The sequence below is a fragment of the Scyliorhinus canicula genome, chromosome 5 (assembly GCF_902713615.1).
Source record: "Scyliorhinus canicula chromosome 5, sScyCan1.1, whole genome shotgun sequence".
NCBI classification, from domain to species: Eukaryota; Metazoa; Chordata; class Chondrichthyes; order Carcharhiniformes; family Scyliorhinidae; genus Scyliorhinus; species Scyliorhinus canicula.
The window spans coordinates 46,650,879-46,672,312 of record NC_052150.1 but is presented as its reverse complement, the minus strand read 5'-3'; the positions used below and the strand labels follow the sequence as shown (position 1 = coordinate 46,672,312).

Here is a 21,434-nt window from a genome sequence, read left to right as displayed (position 1 = left end):
ATGTCTGAAATGTCCACGGTGCTGGGGGGAAACGGCGGCCCCGAGGCAGTGATATTCAGGGTGTCGGAAGACAATGCGAGTCCAGGGGACAAGCGAGCAAGATATCTTGGCCTTTGCCTCCCTGATAACCCTTGTTCAGATGGAGGGACTTGGAGCTGCCAAATACAGTGGTGTGGGTGAGCGACCTGGTGGAATTCCTGAGGCTAAAGGTCATGTTTGTCCTGGGGAAGTGTGGAGTTGGTTGATGATTTCACTTGGAGGTGAAAGCAGTTTATTTAGGAGGATTGAGGGGGTCAGTAAAGGGGGTTCAAATGGGGAAGGTAGGATGAGCACATCCTTGGATAAGCATATGGATGATAAGGGCATAGTGTAGGTTAGATGGCCTTTAGATTTTTTCCATGTCGGTGCAACATCGAGGGCCGAAGGGCCTGTACTGCGCTGTATCGTTCTATGTTCTATGTGAGAAGGGTGGGTTATTTATAATGTATGATTTTTCTTCTGCTTTTGTTTATATGAAAATGCCTTTAATAAAGTATTGTAAAAAAAACTACTGCCAAGTTCTTGCTTGTACAATTCCGAGTTTCACCCTGCCACCTGCTCTGTCCCTTCTGAAGAGTTTGCCTCGAGGGCCTCCTGATACCCTGCAGGAACATTGTTGCCCTTTACTTTTCAAAATTATACACACCTCCAACTTCAATGGAAATCATAGGATTGGCTATGCTAAATTGTCCCTTCATGTCCAACAAGGTGCACCTCAGAGAGGGTGACAGGGGCTGGTTTAGCTCACCAGGCTAAATCGCTGGCTTTTAAAGCAGGCCAGCAGCACGGTTCGATTCCTGTACCAGCCTCCCCGGACAGGCGCCGGAATGTGGCGACTAGGGGCTTTTCACAGTAACTTCATTGAAGCCTACTTGTGACAATAAGCGATTTTCATTTCATTTCAGGGATAGGGCAGGTGAGTGGGCCTACATGGGCTCCGTGCAGGCTCAATGGGCACTGTATAAATAGGTGGCCAAGAAAGCATATGGAATGCTTGCCTTCATTGGATGGGGCAGAGAGTATAAAAACTGGCAAGTCATGCTGCAGTTGGTAAAGCCGCACTTGGGAATATTGCACACAATTCTGATCACGGAGAGGGTGCAGATGAGGTTTAGAGAATGTTGCCTGGTCTGAACAGTCCTGTTGACTGTTTTCATTAGAAAGACAGAGGTTGAGGGGTGACCCGATAAGAGGTCTACAAGATTGAGGGGCATGGAGAAGAGTGGCTGGGCAGGTACTCTTTCCCAGGGTGGAGGGGTCAGTCACCAGGGGGCATAGGTTTAAGGTCAGTGGGGCAAACTTTAGAGATGTGCAAGGCAGATTTTTTTTTTTTAAATGCAGAGGGTGGCGAGTGCCTGGAACACGTCAGGGGAGGTTGTGGAGACAGATACATTAATGCGTTCAAAGGGCATCTTGACAAACACATGGATAGGATGGGTATAGAGGGATACGGTGCAAGGAAGTGCTGAGGGTTTTGTCAAAGGTTGGTATCATGACCGGTACAGGCTTGGCGGGCCAAAAGGCCTGGTCCTGTTTGTTCTGTGGTTCAAAGTACTAACAAAGCTCGAACTGAAATGGCAATCTGGTTCATGTTAATGTGCCCTCAGCACTCTATGGTGTTCACAAAAGAGAAGGAAACTGATTTCTCTTTCATCGACAACCCCAACCTACCTGCCCCACCCACAAGGCAGTTAAAGGGGAAAGACCACTGGATCTAGCGTTAATATTTAAAGAGACAATTAATACATTTGCCTCTTTGGTTATGCAAATATGTAATGCCAAAGTGTGAAATTTTGAATGACCTATCATTTTCCTGGATGAGACACAAAAACCATCTGTCCTCAAGTGGGTATAAAATATGCCATTGCAGTACTTGAAGAACAAGGGACTTCTCCCAGTGTCCTGCACTGAGTGCTGAGCTTGTGGCATTTGAGTGCTACAGTGAGAGTTTGGTGACTGAGGGAGTATAAGGGTTATTTAAAGTCTAGTATTTCTTTTATTTAGTTAATTAACTTAAAAGTTGCTGTTTGGTCTATAAGAAGGTGAATTTTGAATCAGCTTTAAACAAGGTTCTACTTGGACTTACTTGCAGCTGGAGCTTGTTAATTAGTTAATTGCATTAGGCCAGTTTTTAGAAGCTAGAGTCACAGTATAAATAGGGGCTAGATACAGTGCAGACTTTGTTTGCACTGAGTGCTGAGCTTGTGGCATTTGGTGACTGAGGGAGTGCTGAGCTTGTGGCATTTGAGTGCTACAGTGAGAGTTTGGTGACTGAGGGAGTGCTGAGCTTGTGGCATTTGAGTGCTACAGTGAGAGTTTGGTGACTGAGGGAGTATAAGGGTTATTTAAAGTCTAGTATTTCTTTTATTTAGTTAATTAACTTAAAAGTTGCTGTTTGGTCTATAAGAAGGTGAATTTTGAATCAGCTTTAAACAAGGTTCTACTTGGACTTACTTGCAGCTGGAGCTTGTTAATTAGTTAATTGCATTAGGCCAGTTTTTAGAAGCTAGAGTCACAGTATAAATAGGGGCTAGATACAGTGCAGACTTTGTTTGCACTGAGTGCTGAGCTTGTGGCATTTGGTGACTGAGGGAGTGCTGAGCTTGTGGCATTTGAGTGCTACAGTGAGAGTTTGGTGACTGAGGGAGTGCTGAGCTTGTGGCATTTGAGTGCTACAGTGAGAGTTTGGTGACTGAGGGAGTGCTGAGCTTGTGGCATTTGAGTGCTACAGTGAGAGTTTGGTGACTGAGGGAGTTAGGTGAGGAGGGAGTAAGGTACTCCTTTCATTTAATTTCCTATATTTATCAAAGAGCGTGAAGGGAACCAGGAGTTTAGAGTACAGCTGACTGGGAGCAGAGCCGGAGGGCAGAGGTCCAGTTGGTCCACAGGGCAGCTAATTCTGTAAAGTAAGAGGGGATGGAGGCTAGGGCAGTTGCATGCTCCTCCTGTAGGATGTGGGTGGTGAGGGATACCACTGGTGTCCCCGCTGACTATACCTGCGGGAAGTGCACCCAACTCCAGCTCCTCAGAGACCGTGTTAAGGTACTGGAGCTGGATGAACTTCAGATCATCCGGGAGGCAGAGGGGGTCATAGAGAAGAGTTACAGGGAGGTAGCCACACCAAAGGTACTGGACAAGAGTAGCTGGGTTACAGTCAGGGGAAAGAAAACTAACAGGCAGACAGTGCAGGGATCCCTCGTGGCCATTCCCCTTCAAAACAAGTATACCGTTTTGGATGCTGTTGGGGGGGATTACCTACCGGGGGAAGGCCCCAGCGGCCAGGTCTCTGGCACTGAGTCTGGCTCTGGGGCTCAGAAGGGAAGGGGGGAGCATAGAAAAGCAATAGTAATAGGAGATTCAATGGTTAGGGGAATAGATAGGAGATTCTGTGGTCGCGAGCGAGACTCCCGAAAGGTATGTTGCCTCCCGGGTGCCAGGGCCAGGGATGTCTCTGATCGTGTCTTCAGGATCCTGAAGGGGGAGGGTGAGCAGCCAGAAGTCGTGGTGCACATTGGTACCAACGATGTAGGTAGGAAAAAGGGTGTGGAGGTAATAAACAAGTTTAGGGAGTTAGGCTGGAAGTTAAGGGCCAGGACAGACAGAGTTGTCATCTCTGGTTTGTTGCCGGTGCCACGTGATAGCGAGGCTAGGAATAGGGAGAGAGTGCAGTTGAACACGTGGCTGCAGGAATGGTGTAGGAGGGAGGGCTTCAGGTATTTGGATAATTGGAGCACATTCTGGGGAAGGTGGGACCTGTACAAGCAGGACGGGTTGCATCTGAACCAGAGGGGCACCAATATCCTGGGGGGGAGGTTTTCTAGTACTCTTCGGGAGGGTTTAAACTAATTTGGCTGGGGAATGGGAACCGGATCTGTAGTCCAGCAACTAAGGTAGACGATAGTCAGGACGCCAAAGCACGTAGTGATGCAGTGGGGAAGGTAACAATGACAAAGGAGAGTACTTGCAGGCAAGGAGATGGGTTGAAGTGTGTATACTTTAATGCAAGATGCATCAGGAATAAGGTGGGTGAACTTAAGGCATGGATCGGTACTTGGGACTACGATGTGGTGGCCATCACGGAAACTTGGATAGAAGAGGGCCAGAAATGGTTGTTGGAGGTCCCTGGTTATAGATGTGTCAACAAGATTAGGGAGGGTGGTAAAAGAGGTGGGGGGGGGGTGGCATTGTTAATTAGAGATAGTATAACAGCTGCAGAAAGGCAGTTCGAGGGGGATCTGCCTACTGAGGTAATATGGGTTGAAGTTAGAAATAGGAAAGGAGCAGTCACCTTGTTGGGAGTGTTCTATAGGCCCCCCAATAGCAGCAGAGATGTGGAGGAACAGATTGGGAAACAGATTCTGGAAAGGTGCAGAAGTCACAGGGTAGTAGTCATGGGCGACTTCAACTTCCCAAACATTGAGTGGAAACTCTTTAGATCAAATAGTTTGGATGGGGTAGTGTTTGTGCAGTGTGTCCAGGAAGCTTTTCTAACACAGTATGTAGATTGTCCGACCAGAGGGGAGGCCATATTGGATTTAGTACTTGGTAATGAACCAGGGCAGGTGATAGATTTGTTAGTGGGGGAGCATTTTGGAGGTAGTGACCACAATTCTGTGACTTTCACTTTAGTAATGGAGAGGGATAGGTGCGAGCAACAGGGCAAGGTTTATAAATGGGGGAAGGGTAAATACAATGCTGTCAGACAAGAATTGAAGTGCAGAAGTTGGGAACATAGGCTGTCAGGGAAGGACACAAGTGAAATGTGGAACTTGTTCAAGGATCAGGTACTGCGTGTCTTTGATATGTATGTCCCTGTCAGGCAGGGAAGAGATGGTCGAGTGAGGGAACCATGGTTGACAAGAGAGGTTGAATGTCTTGTTAAGAGGAAGAAGGAGACTTATGTAAGGCTGAAGAAACAAGGTTCAGACAGTGCGCTGGAGGGATACAAGATAGCCAGGAGGGAACTGAAGAAAGGGATTAGGAGAGCTAAGAGAGGGCATGAAAAATCTTTGGCGGGTAGGATCAAGGAAAACCCCAAGGCCTTTTACACATACGTGAGAAATATGAGAATGACTAGAGTGAGAGTAGGTCCGATTAAGGACAGTAGCGGGAGATTGTGTATTGAGTCTGAAGAGATAGGAGAGGTCTTGAACAAGTATTTTTCTTCAGTATTTACAAATGAGAGGGGCCATATTGTTGGAGAGGACAGCGTGAAGCAGACTGATAAGCTTGAGGAGATACTTGTCAGGAAGGAAGATGTGTTGCGCGTTTTGAAAAGCTTGAGGATAGACAAGTCCCCCGGGCCTGACGGGATATATCCAAGGATTCTATGGGAAGCAAGAAATGAAATTGCAGAGCCGTTGGCAATGATCTTTTCGTCCTCGCTGTCAACAGGGGTGGTACCAGAGGATTGGAGAGTGGCGAATGTCGTGCCCCTGTTCAAAAAAGGGAATAGGGATAACCCTGGGAATTACAGGCCAGTTAGTCTTACTTCGGTGGTAGGCAAAGTAATGGAAAGGGTACTGAGGGATAGGATTTCTGAGCATCTGGAAAGGCATTGCTTGATTAGGGATAGTCAGCACGGATTTGTGAGGGGTAGGTCTTGCCTTACAAGTCTTATTGAATTCTTTGAGGAGGTGACCAAGCATGTGGATGAAGGTAAAGCAGTGGATGTAGTGTACATGGATTTTAGTAAGGCATTTGATAAGGTTCCCCATGGTAGGCTTATGCAGAAAGTAAGGAGGCATGGGATAGTGGGAAATTTGGCCAGTTGGATAACAAACTGGCTAACCGATAGAAGACAGAGAGTTGTGGTGGATGGCAAATATTCAGCCTGGAGCCCAGTTATCAGTGGCGTACCGCAGGGATCAGTTCTGGGTCCTCTGCTGTTTGTGATTTTCATTAACGACTTGGATGAGGGAGTTGAAGGGTGGGTCAGTAAATTTGCAGATGATACGAAGATTGGTGGAGTTGTGGATAGTGAGGAGGGCTGTTGTCGGCTTCAAAGAGACATAGATAGAATGCAGAGCTGGGCTGAGAAGTGGCAGATGGAGTTTAACCCTGACAAGTGTGAGGTTGTCCATTTTGGAAGGACAAATCTGAATGCGGAATACAGGGTTAATGGTAGGGTTCTTGGCAATGTGGAGGAGCAGAGAGATCTTGGGGTCTATGTTCATAGTTCTTTGAAAGTTGCCACTCAAGTGGATAGAGCTGTGAAGAAGGCCTATGGTGTGCTAGCGTTCATTAGCAGAGGGATTGAATTTAAGAGCCGTGAGGTGATGATGCAGCTGTACAAAACCTTGGTCAGGCCACATTTGGAGTACTGTGTGCAGTTCTGGTCACCTCATTTTAGGAAGGATGTGGAAGCTTTGGAAAAGGTGCAAAGGAGATTTACCAGGATGTTGCCTGGAATGGAGAGTAGGTCATACGAGGAAAGATTGAGGGTGCTAGGCCTTTTCTCATTAGAACGGAGAAGGATGAGGGGCGACTTGATAGAGGTTTATAAGATGATCAGGGGAATAGATAGAGTAGACAGTCAGAGACTTTTTCCCCGGGTGGAACACACCATTACAAGGGGACATAAATTTAAGATAAATGGTGGAAGATATAGAGGGGATGTCAGAGGTAGGTTCTTTACCCAGAGAGTAGTGGGGGCATGGAATGCACTGCCTGTGGTAGTAGTTGAGTCGGAAAATTTATGGACCTTCAAGCGGCTATTGGATAGGTACTTGGATTAGGGTAGAATAAGGGAGTGTAGGTTAACTTCTTAAGGGCAGCACGGTAGCATTGTGGATAGCACAATTGCTTCACAGCTCCAGGGTCCCAAGTTCGATTTCGACTTGGGTCACTGTCTGTGTGGAGTCTGCACATCCTCCCCGTGACTGCGTGGGTTTCCTCCGGGTACTCCGGTTTCCTCCCACAGTCCAAAGATGTGCAGGTTGGGTGGATTGGCCATGACAAATTGTCCATAATTCTATGATTAACCTAGGACAAAAGTTCGGCGCAACATCGTGGGCCGAAGGGCCTGTTCTGTGCTGTATTTCTCTATATCTATATCTAAATGTATTCCTTCAACTGACATAGATTAATTTTCTATTTTTATTTTGTTGCCATTTGTGGCACCTAAATTAAAATAGTGATCACATTTTCAAAAGCTTCTTCAGCCGTGAAACACCTCAGGTATGTCCTACCACAACTTACACTAGAAGGTGCAAAAAGGGATGATGCTAGACAGGGGTTATAACAATCAGGATAAGACTTTCTGTAGCAAAGAGAAGGCACAGAGATAACCTGATAGAGGCCTTTAAAATTAGAAAAGGGTTTGAATAGGGTCCAAGTAGAGGTGTTTCCACTTAAGGAGAGTTCAAAGCTAGCAAATCTGTTATATGACAACAGCCAGTAATAACTACTATAAGATAAAACAAAGGAGAATGTCTTTACCCAGATTGGTTGAGGTGAATGGCATAAAGTACATGTGGGAGAAAAGGAATACAATGGGGTTAGATGAAGGAAGTGGGAGGAGGTTCAATATGGAGTATAAATAGCAGCATTAGCTGGGTAAAATAACCAGTTTCTGTGCTGTAAATGCTATGCATTTCAGAAATGTTCTTCTGAATGAGTTCACCAAAGTTTAAATCTGCAAAGTATATTGAGACTTGCAAGAATTAAAAGACTGATACAAGGTAAAGGATTTGCGCTCTGAACAAAATCAAATGATTTTACTATTTCTTCATTTTTATTGATGGCGTTTATCCCATGGTTTTGTTAATCATACAGTAATAAACATGGCTTTAATATTAAATTGTTCTCCTTATTATCCAAAGTCACCATAGTCCATTTAAACAAATATAAAAATATATAGTTAATACTTTGTACAACACTGTTTTGGTCCAAACAAAAGTGGATCACAAAAGCCAATACGCAACTTTAAAGAGTTCCCAATTTTATTTAATCAGAAAGGATGTTAAATGGATTAGGCAACTTTGAATAATGAGATTTACATAATAAAATCTTCTAATAGACAATACTGAACGAAAAACATACCGCTATAACAAAAAATAATTCAAGTTCACAGATTTGTGTTTTTGTCCAAGAATGGTAGATTGACCGAAAATCATAAGATATGTACATAATAGTTTGTAATAAAATGAAATAAGTCAAAAAAGCATAAACAGAATTTAAAGAGCACATGTTCTATGAAATGAAGACAATTCATCTGAAGTCCTCCAAGTATGATTCTTCAATCATTCTGCAGTCAAAAAACATCAGTGCACAACAGGCCATCCATTTAACATCTACACATTCACATACTTCACACATACTGTGATGAAACCTTTGCAGAATTATCAGCCCCTATTCTCACTGATGCTCTACAGTCTGTACAAACTTTTCAGTACAATTGGGTGGGTTATGAACAATATCTAGTGGTGCAGATGAAGAGGTATCAATATACAAAGCCATTCACTTTGCAGGTTGTTTGTAGCCAGACCATGCCAAGTCTTTAACTAATGACACAGCTGGGATCTCACAAAAAATATCTACAGTCCACCCATCACCAGGCAACTAAAAGCAGCGACCAATTATATGCAGGTTCAAATGGTCCTAGGTAGGTCTGATAAAGCCCAGAAGGAGGTACAATTCAATTAATGCAGGGCACCAGCTCTTTATAGAAAATACATTTTCAATAATTAGCTGTTTTAAAAAAAAAACAAACGGTTGTAGCCACTACTTCTTGCGTCTAACAGCAGTCTTTATCTTCCGACCAGTAACAGCTGAACGGCCACTAGATGTCGTAGAAAAAGGATTGGTGCTGCCAACCCTGTTCAAATGAAAAAAACATGTTACTTATTAAATTACATAAACAATTAAATATGAGTTCAACTTGTAGAAAGAAAATCTGTATCTGTATTTCAGCATTTATTCAAGTCACACATTTACTACTGCTTGCTGTTCATATCCCAAAAATCTATCCATTAGTGCACTTGAAAAGTTGACTCGATAAAATAATCCAACAACTGCTTAAAACAGTCAGGGCTATAGCAGAACATAACTGCATATTTGCACCTTTTGGTTGATTCAAATTGCAAGTTTTTCAAGATAAAAAATTCACATTTAGATTTGCACTTGATTAAATCAGTCAGATAGGTTCAACAGCACAATCTCATCTTCTTGTGCTGGAGACAGCCATTTTCACAGCAGCACAGAAAATACATTGCCATGCCAAGTGCTCATCCAGCTACTTTTTAAAGGATATGAGGCAACTTGCCTCTACCATCCTCCCAGGCAGTGCACGCCAGACCGTCATCACCCTCTGGGTAAAAATGGTTTTCCTCAAATACCCCCTAAACTTCCTTGAACCCGTAATCCTTTTGTGACTGACCCTTCAACTAAGGGGAACAGCTGCTCCCTATCCATGCCCCTCAATCTTGTACACTTCAATCCGGTCGCCCCTGTTTCATCGAAAATAACCCAAGCCTCTCTTCATAACTTAAATGTTCCAATCCAGGCAAAATCCTGGTGAATCTCTTCTGCACCTCCACCAGTGAAATCACATCTTTACCATAATATGGCAACCAGGATTGCACATAGTGCCAAGTGACCCATGTGCCTTTTTCACCACCCTATTAACCTGCCGTCTCGCCTTCAGAGATCTATGAACAAACACACCAAGGTCCCTTTGTTCCTTGGAACTTCCCAGTGTCATGCTGTTCATTCAATACTTCCCAGTCGAATTACTCCTTCCAAAGTGTATCACCTCTCACTTTTCAGGATTAAATTCTATCTGCCCATTTGACCATCCAGTCTGTATCTTCCTGTAACCCAAGAGACTCAACCTCACAGTTAACCACCTAGTCAATCTTTGTGTCATCCGCAAACTTACTGATGATAGGGGCCCCAGTACAGATCCCTGTGGTATGCCACTGAACACTGGTGCTGGAACCCCAGTATAAATACAATTGATCAAACGTAAAATGTTGCATCTAATTATTCCTCGGCATCTGCTAATGCCCCATATCACCTCTTATGTGCGAGCAGTGACTACGACTTTCCCTCTGACTGCTCAACATCCCTTACAGCAGTTCCATGGAGTCACTCACAAACAGGATATTTAAAAAAAAACTAATCTTCATTGTCACAAGTAGACTTTAACTTATTATTTAATTTAGAATACCCAATTATTATTATTATTTTCTTTGTCGAATTAAGGGGCAATTTAGTGTGGCCAATCCACCTAATCTGTACATCTTTAGGTTGTGGGGGTGAAACCCACGCAGACACGGGGAGAATGTGCAAACTCCACACAGACAGTGACCCACAGCCGGGATTTGAACCCGGGTCCTCAGCGCCGCAGTCCCAGTGCTAACAACTGCGTCACATGCCACCCTCAAACAGGATATATTTGATTATTCACTTAATTAAGGGGCAACTTAGCATGGCCAATCCACTTACTCTGCGCATCTTTGAGTTGTCAGAGTGAGACACAGGCAGACACTGGAGAATGTGCAAACTCCACATGGACAGCGACGGGGGCCAAGATCGAATCCAGGTCCTTAGCGCTGTGAGGTAGCAGTGTTAACCACTGCACCACCATGCCACCCGATTATCCACTTGTGTTCGTTGCACTAACTTCTGTTTTAAAATTGCCCATACACACAATTCTTGCTCAACACATGCCATGGAATATTTTCTGTTAAAATTAAATTCAAGCGAAATTTTGCTTTATTTATAGAAGTGCATTCTAGAACTTCCAATTAACCTGGGATGAAATGTAACTTTTTCCTGACGGACGTTCTACAATGCCAGAGTTTTTCTTTTTGACAAAATCTAATCTTACCGAAACAAATATTTCAGTGAGAAAACTTGGTATTACATATAAATATTCTTACCCAACAGAGAATCCAGGTGCTGGGTTGAACTGGAAGCCACCGGTGGAGCCAGGTTGCTGGGGTGCTCCCGTTGAAGGTGATCCAAATTTAAATACCTCATTTGATGAATTGGTGGCGTTGAAGTTAAAACCATGACCACTGCTTCCAAATTGAAAACTGTTACCTGCAAATTACATGTCAATTTAGAAATAATCTCAGGATAGATGATACATTGACAAGATGTTTCTGGATTAATGGTGATTTCCTTGGGAGCGATTATGCCCCTGTTTTTAAGAAAGGCTTTGCGAGAACAATTCATTGTTCTACTCTGGTCACATGCCAAACTTCAAAGTAGCAGCTTTTTGGGGGAAGTCATTTTTATCAACAATAATAATTGATCACTTTTATGCTGCATCCTTAGCTTCCTAACAGATACTGCTCAGTTTAATGTGTCAATTTACAAATCTTGGTCTCTATCCCTACATCTGATATCTTCTCTTGGGAGAATCCCAATTTGTTGCATCCGTCTTGCAAGTCCCTTGAAACATCTTCCAAATAAACATGTGCACATATTGGCAGCATGATCCAGAGGATGACCATCTCACGTGGTCTCTCTTGGCTCAATCAAAGACAAGGTCAACCCCTTGCATTCCTTACCACCCAATGGTTCCCCTGTCTGGCCTGCCATCATTCACTCTCAGCAAACCTCACTGCATCCAGAACAACTCAACACAATATTTTAATCAAATCCTGCTGACCTGGTACATCCAGTAAATCAATTTAAAACATCCACCTTCATGTTTAAATCCATTCAGTTTAGCCCTCAACCCATATTTTAGCAACTTCCAGCAGCCCTTTAATTTGCTCAAAAAACTCTGTTACAATGACCCCGATGTCCATCTAGAGCAACTGTGCTTTCAACCACTTTGGCCCTGCTCTCTGGAATTTCATTTTTCAATACTGTACTCTTCATTTCCCCTTTTTCCTTTGTGAGTTTCCATTAAATCCATCTTTTAACATAACTTTTGATTAGCATTCAATTTTGGTCCCATGAGATTTGTGCTTTTAATGGTTACATTTTTTATTCATGCATGGGATGTGGGCTTTGCTAGCTAGGCCAGTATTTATTGCACATCCCTAATTGACCTTAAGATGGTGATGGTGAACTGCCTTCTTGAACCACTACAGTCTATGTGGTGTAGGTACACCCCCAGTGCTATTAGCGAAGGAGTTCCAGGATTTTGACCTGGAGACCTGTGTGGCTTGGAGATTGCAGATGGTGGTGTTCTCATGTATCTGCTGCCTTTGTCCTTCTAGATGGCAGTTGTCATGGGCTACAGTCTATGTGGTGTAGGTACACCCCCAGTGCTATTAGCGAAGGAGTTCCAGGATTTTGACCTGGAGACCTGTGTGGCTTGGAGATTGCAGATGGTGGTGTTCTCATGTATCTGCTGCCTTTGTCCTTCTAGATGGCAGTTGTCATGGGTTTGGAAGGCACTGCCGAAGGAGCCTTGATGAGTTGCTGCAGTGCATTTTGTAGATAGTACACACGGCTGCCACTGGGTATTGATGGTAGAGGGAATGAAGTTTTGTGGATAAGGTGCCAATCAAGCCTTGTCCTGGTCATGTTAAGCTTTGAGTGTTGTTGGAGCTGCACTCATCCAGGCAAGGGGAGAGGATTCAATCACACTCCTGACTTAAGCAATATCCTACAGGTCAGGCAGTTCCATTTAGTTTCATGTCCACGCTTAGAAAGCATACCACTATATTATTCAGTCCTAGACCCCGAGGTGGTCTTGTTACAGTGGGTCCCTGCCTCTGAGTCAGAAGTTCTGGCTTCAATTCTCACTGCACAACTTGAAAACCAAGGAAGGTGTATTCATAACATGGCCAAACAGGTTGAGTATCAACTCGTAAATCCTTCCAACAATCACCAATGGCGGGCCATAACAACCAGACAAATTTCTGGTCAGCCATTTGATGGAAGGAAATTGGAGCCTCACTATCCATAGCTGCAGGCTATATAACATGTGTAAACGTATATGTTGGCACATCAACTCTGACCCCTTGCCAGGGTAGGGGAGTGACAGTTGGTTTAGTTGACTGGAAGGTCGTCTGGATCAGATTGGTGACAACAGTACAGGGTTCAATCCTTCTAGATGGGTCAATTCAGGATCTTTCTCCTTGTCCTGCCCATGGGAGGAGGGTTAGATCTGCCATTGGGCAGATAACTCAAGAATAGGTGCTGAGCAGAGAGGAATACACAAATGGTTATAAAATGCATTAATTAATATCTGTTCCAAATTTGCAACCTTGGTTTTTAAAATGATCCAGCCTGACAGCACACATTCTTGTAGTCTATAAATTGCCTGGCATTGGTCAATGCTTACTACGAGAGTGAGATTTTATTTCCCTCCTTCTGATCTGGGAATGGCATGGTTGTAGTTTTATAGTAAAGCCTAGGTAACCACTTAAAAATTAATTGCAATCTGCTAACATCGCTAGCATCAGAGGAGCTTGCTTTTGCTGCAACACCCTGTTATGACAATCAACTTCTGCACAGTACAGGTCAAATCTCCTGAAACCTATTTCTTTGGATCCATACAAATAAATGTACAACCATAGAAGATATTTTAAGTGAGACTTTAAAAGCCACTTGCATACTGTCACATTACTTAATATATTTCCCCAAATTCGGGGGGGGGGGGGGGGGGGGGGGGGGGGGGGGGGAAACTTACCCAGTCTGGCCTAAGGGACTGGTTTAGCACAGTGGGCTAAATAGCTGGCTTGTAATGCAGAACAAGACAAGCAGCGCAGGTTCAATTCCCGTACCGGCCTCCCCGAACAGGCACCGGAATGTGGCGACTCAAGGCTTTTCACAGTAACTTCATTGAAGCCTACTTGTGACATTAAGCAATTATTATTATTAGGTGTCTCCAGACCCAAGCAATATGGTAGACTCAACTACCCTCTGAAATGCTTAGAGCAAGAGTTCATGGGCAATTAGCTATGGGCAACAAATGCTGGCCTTGCCAGTGATGACATATTCCATGGAAGAATACATTTTTACAACTGGATATGGTCAACTTTAGAGCACAGTTCACCTTACTGAAATCTAGATTTACTTACTCGAGGTAGATGAAGTTGGGCCAAAAGTGGGTGGCGGATTGGGTAACTGTCCTCCAAATAGAGATGGTTGACTATTGGTAGACTGTGAACCAAAGGTAGGCTGCTGACAACCAGTTGAGAATGCAAAGGTAGGAGCACCAGAGGAGCCAAAAGCAGCAGGTGGCTGACTGCTGCTTTGTCCAAACAGAGGGACAGGTGTCTGCGTGCTACCAAAAGGTGGAGGATTTGTTGCAGCTGTAGAACTTGATCCAAATGCAAAGATTGGGTTTGACGATCCAGCTGAAAGCAGACCAAATGAGAAGTAATGTCATTAAAAAATCTTGTAGTTACTGACTTAATTGCTAAACTTTATTTCCCCAACCATTCTCCTGCTCGAGCCCAAATTACACTTAGAGATAAATTTACTTTGTCACAAGAAACAGGCGCAGGAGTACACCTTACGGCCTGGCAAGCCAGCTCTGCCCTTAAATATGATCATGGTTGATCTTGGGCTTCAATTCCATCGCTCCCTGTATCCCTCAATCCCCAAGGCCACAAATCTGTCTATCCCAGTCTTATACGTATTCAACAATGAACAATGGAGCATTCACAACCCGCAGAGGTGGCAAATCCCAAAGATTCACCGCCCTTTTGAGTAAATCTTAAATAAATCGGCCTCTCACGCTTCCAACTGCCCACCCAGTAGAATCAATCTCAACATCTACCCTACCACGTCCCTTCATTATTCTGCAGGTTTCAATGAGGTTGCCTCTCATTCATCTAAACTCCAGAGAATACAAGCCATACTTGCTCACCCGATCAGAGGGCAACCCCCTCATCCCAGATACCAATGTGGTGAACCTTTACTGTACCAACTCCAAATGAAAGTATATCCTTCCTTAATGTGGAGACCAAAACTCCATGCAGTATTCCAGATGTGGTCTGACCAAAACAAAAGACTTCTTTAAAAAAAACTTCAATCCCATTTGCCTTCCTATCTGCTTGCTTCAATAGCATGCAAACTTTGCCGTCCTTCTACAAGCACAAATCTCTTTAAACATCATAAACTTGCAAGTTTCACACCTTTTTTTAAAAAATGTTTTTCTATTCATATGACAAAAGTGAATGATTTCACACTTCCCCATGTTATATGCCATCTTGTTGTACACTCACTTAACCAGTCTAGATCTCTTTGCAGCCCGAGTCCTCCCAAAGCTTACCTTCACATCTAGCTTGGTGTTATCATCAAACTTTGATACCTTAAACTCTCCTTTCTTGAAAAACAGTATAACATTTGCCAACTTGCAATCTAGTGGGAACGTTTCGGAATACAACGAATTTTGGAAAAATCACAGCCACCATCTCTGTAGCCATCTCATTTAGAACCTCGAGATATAGGCCATCAGGTCTCAGGGATTTGTCAGATCTTAGTCACTTAAGATTTTCCAATATATTTTCTCTACCAACATTAATTTCCTTAATTTTCTCACTCTCTTTAGCCTCTAGGTTACCATCTATTTCTGGTATGGAACTGGTGTCTTCTACTGTTAAAACAGGAAGAAGTCTTACAACACCAGGTTAAAGTCCAACAGGTTTGTTTCGAATCACTAGCTTTCGGAGCACTGTTCCTTCCTCAGGTGAATGAAGAGGTGGGTTCCAGAAACTTGTATATAGACAAAGTCAAAGATGCAAGACGATACTCTGAATGAGAGTTTTTGCAGGTAATTAAGTCTTTACTTGTCCAGACAGAGCAACTGGAGAGAGGGATAATCACAGGTTAAAGAGATGTGAATTGTCTCAAGCCAGGACAGTTAGTAGGATTTTGCAAGTCCAGGCCAGATGGTGGGGGCTGAATGCAATGCGACATGAATCCAAGGTCCCAGTTGAGGCTGTACTCATGTGTGCGGAATTTGGCTGTAAGTTTCTGCTCGGCGATTCCACATTGCTGCGTGTCCTGAAGGCCGCCTTGGAGAACGTTTACCCGAAGATCAGAGGCCGAATGTCCTTGACTGCTGAAGTATTCTCCGACTGGAAGGAACATTCCTGCTTGGCGATTGTCACACGATGTCTGTTCATCCGTTGTTGCAGCATCAGTAAAGCCTTCAGATTCTTACCTTTGCATAATGCTGTCTCCATCCGCTCCCAAACCGACCCCTCCACCACTACCCACTTCCTGACCATCGATATGTTGGCAGCCCAGTAATAGTTAATAAAGCTCGGGAGAGCCAAGTCCCCTTTCCCGCTGGCCCGTTCCAGGAGTGTCCTCTTTACTCTCTGGGTTTTACCTCCCCCCATATAAACCTCAATATCGCCACATTCATACTTCTGAAAAAAGCCTTTGGGACAAAAATTGGGAGACACTGAAAAAAGGAAAGCAGTCTCGGAAGGACTGTCATCTTCACCGTCTGAACCCTCCTCGCCAGTGTCAGCAGGAGCATGTCCCATCTACAAAAATCCCTTCTCATTTGATCCACTGCTTTGCCCAAAGTTAACTTGTGAAGCTGCCCCCAATCCGTGGCCACTTGAATCCCCAGATACCTAAAACTCTTCCCAGCCACTTTAAAAGTTAGCTCCTTCAGCCTCCTTTCCTGCCCCCGTGCTTGAATCACGAACATCTCGGTTTTTTCCCATATTTAACATAGCCTGAAATTCACCCAAATTCTCCTAATACCTCCATGATTTTGGTCATCCCCCCCACTGGGTCTGTGATATAAAGCAGCAAATCGTCCGCATAGAGAGAGACCCTGTGCTCCCCCCCCACCTCACTATACTCCTCCAGGTATTCGCTGTTCTCAGAGCCACTGCTAAGGGTCGTATGGCCATGGCAAACAGTAATGGGGAGAGCGGGCATCCCTGCCTTGTCCCCCGACAAAGACTATAGTAATCTGACCGAACTCGGTTAATTCTTACATTTGCCAACGGGGCCTGTTACAATAGCCGGACTCACTCCACAAATCCCTGCCCAAACCTGAAGATATCCCATAGATACATCCACTCCACTCGGTCGAAGGCCTTCTCTGCGTCCATGGCAACTACCACCTCAGCCTCACGCCCCTCTGCTGGCATCATAGCTACATTAAGAAGCCGTCTAATGTTGGATGTCAGGTGCCTGCCATTTACAAATCCCGTCTGATCCTCTCCAATTATCTCCGGTAGAATCCTCTATTCGAGTGGCCGGGATCTTTGCCAATAATTTGGCATCGACATTCATGAGGGAGATTGGCCTGTACGATCCACAGCTCTCCAGATCCCTGTCACGCTTCAGGATGAGAGAAATTGATGCCTGTGATAACGTTTGGGGGGGGGGGTTAAACAGGTGCGGCCCCAGTAACCCAGAGAACTTCTTATAAAATTCCACTGGGAATCCATCAGGTCCCGGGGCTTTACCCAATTGCATCGTCCCCAGTACATCTATCACCTCCCCAAGCCCAATCGGGCTCCCAGGGCCTCCACCAGCTGCTCATTTACCTTCGGGAACTCTAGCCTCCCCAGGAATTGATTCATGCCTTCCTCCCCAACCGGGAGTTCCGACTCGTATAGCTGGCTATAAAATTCCCACACTTCACTCACCGCCCCTGGGTTCATCATAGTCTTCCCCCTCAAATCCTTTATTTTGGGACCTTGAATTCATGTCGCGTTACATTCACCCACCACCATCTGGCCAGAGCTTGCAAAATCCTACCAACTGTCCTGGGTTGAGATAATGCACACCTCTTTAACTTGTGATTATCCCTCTCTCCAGGTGCTTAGTCTGGACCTGTAAAGACTTAATTACCTGCAAAGACTAGCATTCAAAGTATTGTGTTGCATCTTTGTCTTTGCCTATATATGTTTCTGGAACCCACCGCTTCATTCACCTGAAGAAGCTGTGCTCTGAAAGCTACTGATTCGACGCAAACCTGGACTTTAACCTGGCGTTGTAAGACTTCTTACTATGCTCACCCCAGTCCAACGCCGGCATCCCTACCATCACTGTTCACACAGACATTAAATATCTGTTCAATGTCTTTGCCAGTTACACATGATAATTTTGTCATCTCTGCTTCTTTGGGACCAACGTTTATTTTAGCTACTTTCTTCCTTTCTATATACACTTATAAAAGTTCCTACAATCTATTTTAATATTTCTGGCTAGTCTACTCACATTCTATATATTGCTAGCTAGTTTACTCTCGTTCTATATTTTGCCTTTTGATCCTATTATTTAGTGATATCAAAACATTCCCAATCCGGAGAATCGCTACTGTTTGCAATATTGCAAGCCTCATCTATTAACCTAATATCCGTAACTTCCTGAATGAGCCACAGATGGGTCGTTCTTGCTGAGTTTTTATTTTTCAATGGAATGTCGACCATTTAGAATTATTTCCTCAAATGTTTCCACTCTTCGTTTACCTTCATACCTTTTAGTCTATTTACCCAAATAAATCTTCGCTGCCGCCGCCCCCCCCCCCCCCCCCCCCCATGTAACTGGCTTTAAGTTTTTAATTATTGTTTATGATTGGACTATGTCACTTTCAAACTTAACACGGAATTCAATGATAGTCTAATATTACTATTTCCCCGATCTTTTACTACAACATAATTAACTCTACTTCAGTACAGAATACAAGATCTAAAATAGCTTTGTCTCTAATAAATCTCCAGTTAGTTTTCAAAAACTATCACAAAACGATTCTACAAACTTATCTTCTAGACCACTATCAACCCTCATGTAGGCTGGGACAATGTTCCGCACAATTATTACATTTCCTTTGTTACAAGTTCCATTAATGTCTTGTTTAATGCTTTGCCCAATGGTAGAACTACTGCAAGAGGGTCTATAAACTACTACCATCAGTGTTTTCTGACTCTTGCTAGTCTTAATTTCCACCCACTGATTTACTTCATGACCTTGCGAGGCCAGATCCTTTCTCACTAATGTCCTTATGTCATCCTTCATTATCAGTTACTCTCTTAAATATAGTGTACCCTGGAATATTTATTTCTCAAACCAGATCACTTTGTAACTATGCTTCTGCAATAGTGATTAGATCTGAATCATTTACCACCATCTGTGCCACTAGAACAAAGAACAATACAACACAGGAAAAGGCCCTTCAGCCTCCAAGCCTGCGCCGATCATGATTGTCTAAACTAAAATTTTCTGCTCTTCCTGGTCCGTATTCCTCGCGTCCCATCCTATTCATGTATTCATCACAATGCCTCTTAAACGTCGCTATCTTGTCTGCTTCCACCACCACCCCATCAGTATGTTACAGGCACTCACCACCCTCTGTGTAAAAACGTGTCTCGCACATCTCCTCTAAACTTCCCCCTGGCACCTTATATCAATGTCCCCAAGTAATTGACTTTGCCACCCTGGGAAAAGCGTCTTGCAATCCACTGTCCATGCCACTCAATTTTGTAAACCTCTATCAGGTCACCCCTCAACCTCTGTTGTTCCAGTGAAAATTATTAATCTGAGTTTATCCAACCTCTCCTCACAGCTAATACCCTCCAGACCAGGCAACATCCTGGTAAGCCTCTTCTATACCCTTTCCAAAGCCTCCACATCCTTCTGGTAGTGTGACAACCAGAATTTTCTGCAATATTTCAAATGTGGCCTAACTACAGCTGCAGCAGGACTTGCCCATTTTTATTCTCGACTGATGAAGGCAAACATGCCGTATGCCTCGACTACCTTATCCACCTGCGTTGCCACTTTGTGATCCGTGGACCCGTACACCCAGATCTCTCGGCCTGTAAATACACCTAAGGGTTCTGCCATCTGTATAATTCCCACCTGTATTACTTTCCAAAATGCATTACCTCACATTTATCCCGATTTAACTCCATCTGCCATTTCTTGGCCAAAGTCTCCAACCGATCTATATCTTGCTGTATCCTTCGCTATCTGTAACTCCACCAATCTCTGTATTGTCCCAAACTTACTAATTAGACCAGTTACATTCTCCTCCAAATCATTTATTATATATTAAGAACAACAAAGATGCCAGCACCGGTCACTATAGAAATCCACTAGTCACAGCCTTCCATTCAGAAAAGCACCCTTCCACCACTAGCCTCTGTCTTCTGTGACCAAGCCAATTCTGCATTCATCTTGCCAGTTCACCTCTGATCCCATGTGACTTCAGTTTAGGCTTTACCGAAGTCCATGTAGACAACATCCACTGCCCTTCCTTCACCATTCACCTTCGTCACTTCTTCAAAAAACGCAATCAAGTTAGTGAAACACAACCTCCCCTTCACAAAACCATGCTGCCTATCACTAATAAGTCCATCTGTTTCCAAGTATGAGTAAATCCTGTCCCTGTTCCCCAATAATGTCCCTACCACTGACACAAGGCTCACCGGCCTACAATTTTCTGGATTATCCCTGCTACCCTTCTTAACAAAGGAACAACATTGTCTATTCTCCAGTCCTCTGGGACCTTACCTGTAGCCAAGGAGGATACAAAGACTTCTGCCAAGGCGCCACCAATTTCTACCCTTGCCTCCCTCAGTATTCTGAGTAGATCCCATCAGGCCCTGGGGACTTATCTACTGTAATACTTTTTAAGGCGCTCAACACCTTTTTGATATCTAGATCATCTATCTTACTGCAGATGTTTTTTTACACTCAGATAAAGAAATCTTAATTTATTTATTTTACTTCTATTTCCTGAAATGACTTTATTCGTCAATGTAGAAGTTTTGTTAAACTTTTTGTCCCAGTCTGTTCGTCTTTACCTACATTTCTATACTGCTGCCTTGATCCTTCTCTTTGGATTTTCAAATCTCCCTTCACCGAATCCTCCCCAAATCTTTTTGTTAAGAGCCCTGTCCACCGGCCTAGTTATACAATTGACCAAGACACTGGTCCCAGCCTGGTTCAAGTGAAGCTCATCCCAACAGACTAGCTCACTCACAAGTACGGAGGTCAGTACCCTGTGAATCGCAACCCCTTCTTCCCACATCATGCTTTGAGCCATATTAAATTACTAACAAATGGCTTTTAACTTTCCAAAAATTGGGTATAAACAAGATCTTTTCCATCTAACCGGTGGGCACTCCAACTTATGCCAGCCATGCAAACTGGCACGAAGCACCCACTTCAACAATTATAATTGTTTCAGGTGGTGCCCAGGGCAGAGGGATACCGAGCCACCAACAAAGAAGGGGGGGGGGGGGGGGGGGGGGGGGGGGGGGGGGGGAAGAGAGAAGAGAGAGGCAGACGGGGACGACCACATGTAATAAGTTATGTAAATAAAAAAACAACTTTGTAAATATCAGAAACACTTACGTTGTTACTCTGCAAAAAATGGAAATTACCAAAATATATATATTTTGAAAATATTGTTCCAGGTGCAAATAAATTTGATATGGTAGGTGGACAAAAGATCGCAAAATGCTATCTTACCTATTGTAGTTATAAACTTA

At 43.9% G+C, this 21,434-nt stretch overlaps 1 protein-coding gene across 1 annotated transcript in view; it reads right to left on the bottom strand.

Moving 5' to 3' along the window:
* Positions 1–7,752: 7,752 nt before the first annotated feature.
* The window catches only part of nup153 (nucleoporin 153), an 89,337-nt gene continuing 75,655 nt past the window's right edge, over positions 7,753–21,434 (bottom strand). The window contains exons 20-22 of the mRNA XM_038796989.1: positions 14,034–14,312; positions 10,926–11,088; positions 7,753–8,857 (exon numbers count right to left, since the gene is read on the bottom strand). Coding sequence (XP_038652917.1) covers positions 8,764–8,857; positions 10,926–11,088; positions 14,034–14,312 — 536 coding nt within the window. The 3' untranslated portion in view covers positions 7,753–8,763. The remainder of the gene's footprint in view (positions 8,858–10,925; positions 11,089–14,033; positions 14,313–21,434) is intronic.